The 13,862-nt window shown below is 38.4% G+C and overlaps 1 protein-coding gene across 1 annotated transcript in view; it reads left to right on the top strand.

Moving 5' to 3' along the window:
* Positions 1–13,862, top strand: part of PDE11A (phosphodiesterase 11A) — a 270,311-nt gene that overhangs the window by 52,388 nt on the left and 204,061 nt on the right. The window contains 1 exon segment of the mRNA XM_064373343.1: positions 7,539–7,671. Within this exon segment, the coding sequence (XP_064229413.1) occupies positions 7,539–7,671 (133 nt within the window).

The following is a 13,862-nucleotide window of genomic DNA, read 5'->3' as shown; positions in this document are numbered from 1 at the left end:
TAAAAACAAAAAACAAAAAGGGTCATCTATATGAATGTAGTTTTGGATACAAAGCTTGTGCATGGAACCACACAATATATTGGTTGGCCTCTTCCACGGTACCCTTATTCATCACTTCCACCATGTATCCTAAACATTAGCTCTATTATTTACTACACCAAAACAGAAAACCCCACACTTCTAAAGTTTTACTCATGCTATAGTATTATCTGAATTGTTTTAATCTTCTTTCTATTCCAGGTGAACTCTTACTTATCCTCTAAAAACCAGCTTAGACCAACTTCCACATCCTTCCATTAGGGCATTTATCACAATTCATCATCATTATTATGAGTTCCCTGAAGGTACCCCTTTAGCTTCTGCCCATACCCCTTTCTGTATAAGTAGGGGCTAGGCTAGGCTGACATCCATATGAGGATGGGTTTCCGTGTGCCGGCTTCTTTCAACAAAAAGGAAAAGATCCTTATTGTTCACTTAATACAAGATTTGACCCACTCCTGTCCAGCACTTAGTAGAGGCCAAACTAGTGGTGATTTCTGAAGGAGTCTTGGGAGTCTATAGTGAAGACATCTAAGTAAACCGTTACATTGAGAAGAGAAACATCAACACAAGCAGTCTAATGATTAGCACTGTTTTATTAAGATGTTTTGTCGTTTAATATAGAGACCTTTTTTTTTTGAAAAGTAATGCTGAAGGTAGTCCTTTTATTTTCACACAGTTTTCTGTATTTCAACCTTCAGCTAAAATAGGATTTTCAGATAATTAAAGATGTTGAAGCCACTTGTTCTGGGGGATTTTATTTTGTCTTGTTTTGCTTTGCTTGTATCAATTTACCTCCTACACGACTCTGCAACTTGTCAACCCAGAGGTTTATGTCTACCTCACCGGCCCTCACTTCAGGGGCAGCTACATTTCAGGAATCGTATGTTTTCTGTAATAGTGCAATTCTCTTTTATCCCTCCACAGTCAATATTTTTGAGCTCATGAAGCTCTCTTTGAAGTCAGTTTGGGTCTCACATTTGGAAGCAAGATACCACTGAGAAGACCCTAAATTACATTCCTTTATATGAAACTCATATAAATAATATAATATAAATATACGTTTAAAATATATGTTTTCTTATACCCTTTTTTCTAGCAAAATAACAAGATAAAAGATTTCTTTACAATTAGGGTGTTATTCCAAAATGAATCCTGAGCTTAGGGAGGTCTACTTTTTTAGAGAGTTAAAATAAGCTATTAAGTGGTTAATCATGGCCTCTTAAGAAGTTTCACTGAAGTTCAGGTGTCAACTATATTTCTTTTACTTTTCTCAGACCCTTTTTTCAACATATTTTTTCTGTCTGCTATTTTTTTCCTTTAAGTCAGAATTTTTTTAAATATCCCCACTACAGGGATCAAAATGGTGTTGTGACTTGAATGTAAAAACCTATTAAACATGGACAAATGAATTGGTTTGCTTTTTAAAAAAATCTTTGGAAGCATTTGAATGGTTTCTGAATCAACCATTAGTCTTCAATAACAAGTGAATGTTGTTAAGAATTCTATGCCATTTTTTTCTTGTTATGCACCAATGTACAGCTAATGTCTTGGCTACACACATACACACCCCCACCAACATTCACACCAGAATTCACTTGCATGAGGAGATTGATAAGGGTCTTTGTTTGCTGAAAGAAGGAGTTAGTACATGAGTACTCCTCTAATGTGGATGGGCATCCCAGCCCTACCCTCTATGTCTGCAGAGAGGGGTATGGGCAAAGGCTAAAGAAGCTGTTTAAATAGGAAACTTGTGACAGTGTCAGCACAAGCAATATGGCATTAGGGCCCAGGCACCAAAATGCTGCATAGAGCCTGGCAGACAGTATTCTTCCCTCATTCCATGAAGCTTTGGCATTCTGGGAGCTATTGGTCAGGCTCCGTCAAGTGATTTCTAAGTAGTAGGCTTTAACAAGGGGCTTTGAATGAAAGAATAAGTATCCCCAAAGATTGGAGATTGGGGAGGACTCAGAGGTGTCTATGGTCTTACAATTATGTACATGGCAAGTAAGAACCACTGAGTTGACATGAACTCATGTGCACCCATAAGCTTTGGAGGCCTGGAGTAATCAAGGTGTACTTGTGTTTCAAAACAGCAGGGAGTCTATCTTGGTTCTGGCCCAAACTGAAAATCTTAGTATTGGATTTTGGCCTTTGATATCTCTGGTGGGAGTTTTTGGACTCAATAAAATTGGTTAATTCAACTTTGAATATTAATTTAAACTTCCAAAAACTTATCAAAAATAAGACCTATTGGGAACTATCACTACTGACCTTGTTGGTAGAAACAGGGTCTAGAATGAAGGAGGTGGTCAAACCCCCTTACTCCTACTCAGACCCCATCGAGAGGACTGTGGACTGCACTGGGTTTCATACTCAAGAGGACTATTAACAAGGGGACTACATCTAGGACTGGCATGGTACGGATAAGGAAGGCATGCCACAAGAGGAGTAACTGAAGGGATTGGAGACAGGTGGGAGAAGAACGATGTTAGGGGGACAATCATGGGGGACATGTTAATTATTACCAAATATTTTAAGGGCTGTCAGATAATGAGATCCATGTTCTGTGGCCACAGACCATGGAACTTGGAACAAAGGATGATGATTATTAGAAAGTAAACTGAGCTGCCACAAAATATAATGTAATATATGATAGGTAGTGGGTTTCCTATCACTGATGGTGCTCTATTTGAGATTACATGCCCACTTTTCAGATGTGTTGAAGAAAAGTTTGAAGGAGAGGCATTGAAAACCCATACGAATGTCTCTGTGAGAATTAGGAAAAGGTACCCTCTAGAGGTATATGCAACTTCAAGCAAACATGCACAGTTAGACTAATTTCAGCCCCCACTTCTCCCTTTTATAGGGCAACCCTGTGCAGGGCAGACCCTGCGCAACTACACGTGGCTGTGTCTGTGATACTCCCATGTTCTGTCCCAACAGAAACCAGTTGCAAAAAAGAAAACCATACTGAATAAAAGATTCCTCATAAATCAGGGAGAGGTGAGCTGTAGGAACTTTTTGAAAGAGCTTATCCTTAGATGCATCCTTCCAAAAGCAGAAATAATTTGGACCCTTTCCTTTGTGATTAAACTGACACCACCACATCACTGAAATGTATAAAGGGTACTGTCATGTGCAGAATTTGCTTTAAAAGTTGTGATGCTTTTAGAAAATGCTTGCTGTGGGCCAAATAATATGTTGAGCACTTTGCATAAATTATCACCTTAATCTCCACAGTAGTAGTATTATACCTGTTTTACAGATGAAGCTTTCCCGAGATCACTTTGCTAGAAAGCAGCAAAGGTGATATTTGATTGAGGTATGCCAAAACCCATGATCTTAATCATAACATAAAATTACCTTTTGTTTTTAAAGAAAAGAAGCAAGGTTTTGAAAGCTCTAACTCAGTGTTATGATTCTCCGTTGTAGTAGACCATTAGGAATTCCAAAACTGAGGTGGCGCATAAGCCAGAATGTGATTACTGTGGTCTGAATATTTGTGTCTGCCCAAAAATTCCTATGTTGAAACCCAGTCCCTAATGTAAGGGTATGAAGAGATGGGCCTTTAGGAGGTGATTAGGTCATGGGAGTGAAGCTCTTATGAATGGGATCAGTGCCCTTATAAAAGAGGCCCCAGGAGATCCCTCATTCTTTCTGCCATGTGAGGACACAGCAAGAAGGCACTAGACACTGAATCTGCCAGTGCCTTGATCTTGGTCTTCCCAGTCTCAAAACTGTGAGAAAAAAATATTTGTTGCTTATAAGTCACCCAACTTATGGTATTTTGCTATAGCACCTGAATGGACTAAGACTGATGTACATACCAAGTGACAAATCAACTTTCCTGACTGTCTCTCTGAGAATCCTATCACTCAGGCCTTAATTTATGTTCCTGTGCAACATTCAACTGAAGAAATGTAGAGGTGACTTTCAGAAAATCTGTTTGCACTGTTGCACTGACCTGTAGGTCAGTTCGAATCTTACCTCCTCTCTGAAGCTTTAGCTAGATTACAACACCTGAAGTCATTTCTCCCTCCATGGACTTCTTCATTTGTGATTGATACAGTTGACTTGGCAACATGTCAATACAGCTATGTGAAAATTTTTTCATTTGAAATTTTAACTGCGCATTTAATTTTTGTATTGTTTAAATGTCAGTGTGTTTATTTCTCATCTCCCCAGCTAAGTAGCAAGCTCCCTGAGGGCAGAGATCATAGCTTATACTTTAGAAACTGCCTCAACTGTGCCTTGCACAGGAGTCAATATTCGTTCTACACTGTTCAATGATTTTACAATTATTTCAATACAGTATGCATACTGAACCAAGTCAAATTCTTTAGAGAGTGTGTTTTTCAGAATCTCCTGCTCAGTAAGTGTTTTTGTCATTATATCTTCTTTGGGAATTCTGTAATTAGGGATCTAAAGCTCTTAATTATCAACTCCAATGGTTTTTCCTCCCCCTTCCTCTAAAGTCTCAGATTGAAGTGTTTCTTTTCTTTAGCAGCCTCTTTAAACTCTCTCTGTTGTGGACTGCCCCTCCCTTTTTGTTCTTAGGTGACGACCCACCCTATTCTTGCTATAACCCTATCCATTAACTCCTGAAAGGCAACAGAAAAAAATAGTATAATTTAGGACTTTGGAGTCAGATTTCGGTAAAATCTTATCTCCATTTGGGAAAGTTATTGAGCATTGTAGGTCTCCATTTTCCGATCCATAAAATATAGAGAAGCATGTCCATCTCATAGGATTTATCTAAGGACAAAACAAATTAGTTAGGTAAAGTATCTGGCCTCACCCTTGGCCCACAGTAGATAGCAATAAATTTAAGTGTTTCCTCTTTAAAATTTCTTCTCCTTCCCTTCCCTAGATATACATTTCCCTGTGTGTTCTGTCCCAGAGTGATCTCATGCATTTTACTCTCCCTGAAAATTATCCTAACTCTGGATTAGAGTTTTCAGTTCTGAGGACTAATAAGGTTTTGTCCCTGGATTTTCAAAAATGAGTATGTCCTAGGCTTACAGAATATCTGTCCTCTTTCCCTATCTCCCCACTCCTTACAACTGCATTCTGCTAATACGGCCACAGGCTCTGGGGAGCGAAAGGTAAGCCGCTGCTATCTGGCCATGGAGCCTGTGGAATCTTCTGCGGTACGTCTTGAGTCACCAGCACCATTGCCTCCCATCTGCATGACTTCTGTGGTTTACCAGACCTCTTCTCACCTTCAGTGTCTCCTACCCAGGTCTTCTTGCTCATTGTCCCTGGATTACACTTTCTAAAATCACATCTTAAACCATGTCACTCCCCTGCTCCGTATTCTTAAACAGTTCTCCATTGCCTATAACTAAGGTCTCAGCAACTTGGTGAGGGCCTCACCTTTGACCCTTGACTTCCTTTTCAGTGTTATTCCACCATACGATTACTCATTGTGCCAAGAACACACTCTGTACTCTGCTACATTTGTGTCTTTTGTTCCTGCTGTTTCCTTCTAACGCCTCCAATCTCTCCTTCCTGAACTCTTTCTCATCCTGAAAGACCCAGCTTGAAAGTTGCTGACACTTACTGATAAAACTGGCTCCTTCCTTGAGCTCCCCACTACCCAACCACTTCTCAAGCTCCTCCCTTGACTTCTATACCCAGACCTCTCCCCAGCTCCTGCCGCAGCGCTGCTTCCCACACTCCACAGAACACTCTAGGTCAGCAGCTTCAAAACGATGTGGTCACAGAACACCTTAAAAATTAAAATGTGGAATAAAGTATGCAGTGCAGAATGAACTGGTAAGCCAATTAATCCCTGAAAGGAAGATCAGAATTTATCCCACACTCTTTTATAAACCTAGAAATGACTTCATTAAGTTAGATTTTCATATGAGGTGCATTTTCATGTTTCTTCTTAGATTTTGCTTTCATTGTAGCACAACATAAAATTTCATCGCACAGGTATAAAACAGCAAAGAGAAAATAAAGACTTTTTTGTTTATTCTTTTGTTTCATTTTGTTTTAGAAAATAAAGCTTTCTCTTCTAAGTACTCAGTCTTTTTACTTCTTTGATTTAGGCACCATCTAAGATCTATGAGACTCAGCTTTTTATTAAAACTTCCAGTTTTTCAGCCAGAGAGCCACAGAGAATAAGTTTATGTATTATTAATGTTTAATATGCAATAAGGGATGAATAACATTACAAATACATGCTGAATTTATCAGACACAGGCCAGCAATCATTACAGATGAGATATATTAATGATGGTAAATAATATCTATGTGTTCCACTCACTCATGCATCCAATGGCCCTTCCATGCAGTTTCCTGCCTTTTCAGCATGGCATAATTTCACACAGGCACATTATTGCAAAATAACAAAGATGATATGCGTGTTTAGTGTTTTCTTACATATAGTGCAGTTTAGATTAAAAAGCCAATAGAGTGATTATTATTCTTGCTGTAGTATACTCATTAACATATCATGAAACCCAGGGTTCCACAGAAGGTAGTTTGAAAACCTTGCCCTAGTATACTTGCATCCATTCACATAATTTCAGTTATCACTTGCCAAGCCACAAATCGGACATCCTCCAGGAAAATTTTCCTTGCCAATATTAATTTGAACAGTTCTCAATTTTGTATCTCCGCAGCTCCTGGCAGTGCTTAATATATACTTGTGGAGGAAAAGATGGAAAGGAGGAGAGGAATAGGTTGTCTTAACTAATTCTCACAGCATTTCTGTATGGGTAGTGTCTGTGGTGAAAGTGATACAAGGAAAAAGCTCACAAAATCATTTAGCATAAAATTCCTTGTTCAAATCAAACGTGAAAATAGGTTTAATTTTTAATGTTAAGGGTCAGTTGCATTAAAATAGGCTTTTAAGTGAGATTTTGTAAGTAGGATATGTGCTATTGTTAAGAAACATACTCTGAAATTACCAAAATAGTTACTAAGATACTAAAATAGTTATTAAAATAATTACTATTATTAAAATAATTACTGATAGTAAAATTGTTTTTCAAATAATTACTAATTAAAAAGACCATATTCTAGATATGTTCTTTTGCTGTATTTGTAATTTTTTAAAGTCCCAATTTACTTTCTGATTTTTCCCCATTTGGGTTTCATTTTTCCTTGTGCCAGAACATTTAGTCTGTTCAAGTAAACAGGGCAAGCAGGGAGGTTGATGGAATTTTATTAGTTGTTGGTGCCTTATTGTTAATTTTGGTCCTTACATATGTTTGCCAGCTTTGGGACCTAAATACAACCTGCAGTTGCTCTCTAAATCATAGGGAATCTATAGTTTCTGCCCATGGATTTTATTATTATACATTATAGCAGTAGGTCATTTTGAAGTAGCTTCTGATAATACCTTGCTTTGTTTTGTGACTAATGTCACTTACTACTTCTCAATAAGGACAGATTATCCTGCTATTAGTGTAGTTTATAGGGTTTGCTCTCAAGAAAACTTATGTTTCTCTCTTTTCTTCCTGCCTACCTTGGTGCTCTGATAGTTTCAAAGAAAGCATGGAGAAATCATCATACTCTGACTGGCTAATAAATAACAGCGTTGCTGAGCTGGTTGCTTCAACAGGCCTTCCAGTGAACATCAGTGATGCCTACCAGGACCTGTGCTTTGATGCAGAGGTAAGAGAAGACCCTCTGGTTGCAATCTTAAGGTTTAGTTGTCACACTGTGGAAGAAGTTGAAACACAAAACAGAACATTATACAGATTGACAGCAATTCCTGAGTTTGCTGGCAATTCTTTTGTGTCCTTCCTCTGTGATCTTATTTTTAGCATTGCCCACTGTTGACTCTAAGTTAGAAAAACTTCCCTAACTCTACCCTGATTTATAGCAAGATGGTTATCCTTAGTCTGATGTTCTTTTATGATTGGGTATATTTTATGTTAAACTATGAACTATTTAATTTAAAAATTATATATAACAGAGTTATTTCTCAATAGAACCTAAAACAACTACTATATTTATAAAAATTGCTCCCAAGAAATAGTAAATTGGTTGGTGTTATTGTTTAATGTTAATTATCTAGGCATACTGTGTTGATATACAGAATATATTAAAACAGTTTTGAAGTTTACATTCTAAGGTAGTGTAGAGTGTCATACAGATAAATTCTGATATGATAATGAACTGATAATCTCTATGTACACATGCATACTATACATGTATATATACACATATTGAATATACACATTCATTAAATGAAAGGTTTCCTATTGAAGATTGCCAAGCTGAGCTCTGAAAAGTAGCAGGCTATTTTTAGTGAGGAAGGGTGAGGAGACATGTATTCCAGGCAAAGCTGAGCAGGCATGGGGCATTGGGGAATTGAGATGTTTTAATGCGGCTGAAGGGCCATGATCCATGGAACTGGAGAGGGAAGCAGGGACTAGATCACCAAAAGACTTTGAAAGGCATGTTAAGGAGTTGGAGTATTTGTTCTGTGCAATTAAGAACCATTGAGTTTTAAAGGGAAAGAAGCAAGAGTTATATTTTAGAATGACCACACTGGCTACAAAGCAGGGGATAGGTTAGTAATGATAACATGTAAACAGTTAACCTTCAGCCCTGAGAAGTAGATGTCATCATTCACATTTTACAGAAATTGAGAGCTGCTTTATGGGTTTGGAGGCAGATGAGGATTCAGTCCTGCTACCTCTCAAACTCTGTAGCCCATACTTTTAATCCTGCCCTGTGCTGTCTCCATTGTCTGTGGCCAGGACATAGTGATGGCAGGGAGGCTGGGGCCCAAGTCTAATTTACAACTTCAGTCAGATCATCTTTCCAGATCTCTGTAAGAAAACCTTATATTCCCAAACTTACCACCTCCCTGTAGCTGCCTAGAACTATCTTCCCCAGGCTACATTTTCCATGTATTTTCTATTCCTTCTTGAGGTTAGAGGCTCCTCAATCCTTACATGAACTCCTAGTCTGGGTTGGGCACCTTTCCAGCTGCTCCCTTGGCTGTCCTAATACTGACTACCCTCTAGTTCTCCTCAGTTTTGATACATTAAATCTTAACTTTGAGTTACTTCCCTTGGGAAAGTTCACAGTTCAACCTTCTTTAGTTCTCCTCTTGTAAAGTAGAACACTACTAACTTGGTTATATGACTGGTGCAGTGAAAATGATTTGAAGATTCAATATTTATATACTTTTGCATTGTGGTTGGGTTAGGACAGATTTTATGTATTTTTGCCTTGTGCTGTGTTTCTCTCTTCCTTGAATTTGAACTTATCAGTTCTTTTTCTATATCATTTCATTACACCTTTAAATCCCCGCCAAATATATTGTTATATTTTTCATGTCTCTGAACATTGCATAAATTGCATAAATTGACTCACTTTTTTTTCCTGTCAACATTTGGTTACCAGGTTGTATAAACATGTAGTGCATTCATCTATTTGCACTGCTGCAAAGTATTCTGTTATATGAATAAGCCTCATTTTGTTTATTCACTATGGTGTGACTGAACATTTGGATTCAGTGAGTTACTATCATATACACAGCATTGCAAGGACGTTTTTGTACATGTCTCTAAGTGCTCAAGTGTAATAGTTTCCCTGGAATTCATATCTAGGAGAATGACATGCTGGGCCATAAACTGCAGGCATCTTTTCCTTTACCAGGGAATAAAAAATCATTGTCCAATCATCATTCTTTTTTCTTATGAAAAATACATTTAATAAGCACAATTAATATCTTAAGCATACTTCTTGCTATTACAATATAGTGAGTTTGAATATGCCATATTATTTTGCTACAGTCAGATTTTTACCATATCCCTTTCTAATTAGTGATACAGCCATACTGCATTTTCCTCCATGTTCACAGTCCAGTCCAATAAGGCAGCCTGTTCTGCTGCTCCACAAAAAGAACAATATGGGAGTCTCAAAAGGCAAAAAGGCAACAGTTATTTCTGTGGGATTGTTCATAAAAATTTCATGTCCTTATCTAGTGGTGAGAAGCAATGATGTCTGAAGACAGTAGACTGTGGTAGGTTAAGCAGTGACTCTTTCATGAAATCACTTTCTTCTCTACGATAAAATAAAGCATGAACTTAAACTATCATTATTTCTTAGTTCCCCCACCCAGATGCTTTCAATCTGCAATGCAGCAAATACTATATTTTAATTGCAAATCTGAAGATGCATTGTATGCTGATTTTTACATGTTATCTTTGTGTGGTACTGAAATTCAAAGGTATTTTAAATTTTTCTTCTCATGCTGAGAGAAAAAAACTGGAGGGAAATTAATGCACATAAAGGTGATAGAGAGGTTGAGGATGGAGAAGAGAGAGAGAGAGAAAGAGAGAGACTGTGTTCTGTCTAAATACAGACATTTAGTAGATATGTCCTACAAATGTGTGTGTATATGTTGTGTGTATGTACGTGTGTGTTGTGTATCATACTAGGTCAAGCAAAACTACTGATCTGCTTACGCTTCCTAGCTCCTCAATTATATTTTACCTCAGGGACAGGTGGCAACTGTTTATTAATAATAAATGAAACAAACTCAAGACTGAGTCACAGGGCTCTCCCAAGAGGCTAAAGACCTGAACATTTTCCCCACAATGTCTGATGTAAGATGGTATAGATCATAAGATAAAGACAGCCATTTCAGGTAATATTTTTTCATTAGTGTGTTAAGTATTTCCCTCAAGATAAAAAATATATATATATCAGACAAGATGAAATTGCTTCATACTTTCACCCCACTGTAACTATCTAATGAGTTCTTGCTGCCCATTGCACAGATAAAACAAGACCATGGCATTGCAATAGAGGAAGAGTTTAATAGATATTAGGCCAGCCACACACTTTATGGGAAATGGAGTTATTACTCAAATCAATCGCTGCAAGAATGTGGGGGCTAGAGTTTTCAAAAATAGTTTGCAGGAAGGGGTGGGAGTAGCTACGCAATGGGTGCTTGCTTCTGATTGATTGGGGGTGTAATCATAGGTGTGTGGGAGATGGTCCTCATGTGTGCTAAGTTGCTTCGGGGTAGGACCACAGGAGCAGTTGATAGGTCCAAGTGGAGCCACTGGTCTCCTCAGACATGCCAGAAAACCTGAAAAGATATCTCAAAAGGCCAATCTTAGGTTCTAGGATAGTGATGCTATCTGCAAGAGTAATTGGGGAAGTTGCATATCTTGTGACCTCCAGAATAATGGCTGACAATCATTTATGTCTACACCTTAGCAGAATTCAGGCTCCTCTTTCCTCCTAGCCTGGTGCTCTCTCATTAGCTTTACAAAGGCAACTGAGTTTTGGAGAAACAAGAGCTATAATCATTTAAACTATCAACTAAATGTCTCCCAAAGTTAGCTTGAGCAAAACCCAGAAATAATTAAGAGCAGCTTGAAGGACACAGGCAAGATGGAGGTTGGCCAGATCAGAACTCCTTCACTGCCATAATTTTCTCTTACTGTTAAAATTTCTGCAAAGGTGATTTCACCACCATTAAAAATGATTCTAGAATCATCATAGAGACAGGAAACACCTTTTAGAATTGTATTGCCTTCCTATAAAGTTCTGAGTCCTTTCTTGAGTGTGGTGCATAAGTCCATCTTTTCTCCTAGTAATCATAACTGAATAGTTATTTGTCAGTGGTATAATATTAAGAAACATTTCTTAAATCCAGGATTAATTGGTAATTGTTATCTGCCCTGAAAAAAAGTGTTTGCTTTTTTGTTCCCTGCACTGACTTCTCTGAATAGTCTGAGGTTGGTTAACAAGAAAGATAATTTGCAAAGAGGTAGCATGGGGAATCCTTTTCAGAGCATTTCCTCTGTTTCCAACAAATGTTCTCAATGTAAGTATACTTCATGGATTTAAATTTGCCAGGAACACAATTATTCTGAGCCCTAATGATGCAAGTTTTTTTTGTTCCTTAACTCAGCTAATGTGGATTCTTATCTCATGACAAGGAAGAATTAGGCACATGGAAACATTGAAAGGTGAAGAGGACAGAATTTATTAAGTGAAAATAAAGCTTTCAGCAAAGAGAGGGGTCCTTCAAGCAGGTTTCTACCTCACAAATTGAACCAGGACCATCACACATGAGTTGAAGAGGCCAGGCTCCTCCTTGCATAAAGTGTGAATTCCTGGTGGCTCCAACCCATTCCCCCAGTGCATGTGGCCCTCCAGTCTGCTGCAGGCATGCAGGCAAGCCCCCTATGCAGGTTCCCTTATCTGCACAAAACAACTGGTGTAAATACTCGTGAGGTGGGTCACAGATTCTCCAGGGACTCTTCCCTCTCTCCCTAGGCACTTGTCTGCCTCTTGCGGCTATCATTCCTTCTCCGAAGAGGTACATCTAATTGGCATTAGAATAGGGACAAAGACGGATCTTAAATGCTTCCTGCTGACAGGGGGCACTGTTTTGGGAAGATGGCAGTCACATCTCCCTCAGAGGCCTATCTAAGGGTCTTCAGTGAAAGGGAGCCATTTTCTGAGGTTCTGGTTGCATGACCGTTTGGAGTTCAGTGGCCTAAAGGGGAGAGACAAACTGGGTTATTAAAAGATGTATCAAAATGAAACAAAAATGGGGGGTAAGGAGAGCTCAAAACTCCCAAAGCTGCTGGCATGCCCAGATAACTAGTGGCTATAGTTATGACTGCTAAGATTTGAGTGCATGGGGCTTGGATTTGGTTAGCTTTCTTGGTATAATTTTCTTAAAAAAGGAAACCTCCAGGTAATGGGCACCCTGTTTACTCCTATAACCTGGCAGAATTTACAGGATAACTTCACAGAACTAGAATATTGATCCAGATTTTTACATTACCCATCCCTTTTGTTTCTTCTGAGCTGCAGCCAGAGATCACTGGTTGGTTCACAGGAATAAGCAAGGTTAGTCTAAAATGCAGACAAAAACATAAAAACAACTGAGACTAGAATATAATGACAAGTGTACGATAAGTTCTGAAACACGATTTTTCTCTCTCCAGTCCTCATTTTTGTTAAAAACAAATCATGATAGGACTAAGTTGTTTGCACAGTAAACTTTAGCCTTATATTTGGCTTGATTATTGGCATAAAGTGCAGTAAGGATAATTATTTTCACATAGGCCTTTTAAATTGGCTTTGAAGGAACTCTGTTCCACAAGGAATCTCAGATAAGAACTTCTAAAGCCAAGCCCAACCATAGGTTTGTATCCTCAAATATCTATGAGTTAGGTAAATTCCTAACTTCTTCAGGTCCCAAGAATATGGGGTTCTTGCGCCTATTAGAAAGTGACATTCTTTACTCAACACAGGTTAGAAACCCTGTACGGGAACTGTAGACAAGGTATGAGGCCAGTTTCCCAAGGGGCTTTTATTGGCTCTGCAAGTCAAGCTTGATTTCCTAAAGGAGAGCATGTCATTCCAGTCAAAACCTAGATAAAAGGACCAGTTTATTTAATTGCATCCTGTTGCAAAAGAAAATAGGTTCTTATTGCACTGATGCAAATAACTGTATTGCCATGAGTTAAGAATACTTTTGGGAGGCCAAGGTGGGCGGATCACAAGGTCAGGAGTTTGAGACCAGCCTGGCCAACATGGTGAAACCCCATCTCTACTAAAAATACAAAAAATTAGGCAGGCATGGTTGCATACACCTGTAATCCCAGCTACTCGGGAGGCTGAGGCAGGACTGTAAATAGCTCAAAATAAAAGTTTCCTTGACTCTGGAAAACAAGGATGAACAATGTTTTAAGCAAAAATTAAAAAAGACTACTTCGGTTTTCTATTAGTTCAGCCCGTTTAATTAACTCTTGTTCTGTTTGATAGTCATGAACACTTCAGTTCTTCATGAGTCCTGTACATTTTTCCTTTAG

This window comes from Aotus nancymaae, unplaced genomic scaffold, assembly GCF_030222135.1.
Source record: "Aotus nancymaae isolate 86718 unplaced genomic scaffold, 86718_ANA_hifiasm-v0.15.2.pri h1tg000008l, whole genome shotgun sequence".
Lineage (NCBI taxonomy): Eukaryota > Metazoa > Chordata > Mammalia > Primates > Aotidae > Aotus > Aotus nancymaae.
The sequence above is the reverse complement of the archived record's forward strand: the minus strand, read 5'-3'. Positions and strand labels throughout refer to the sequence as shown.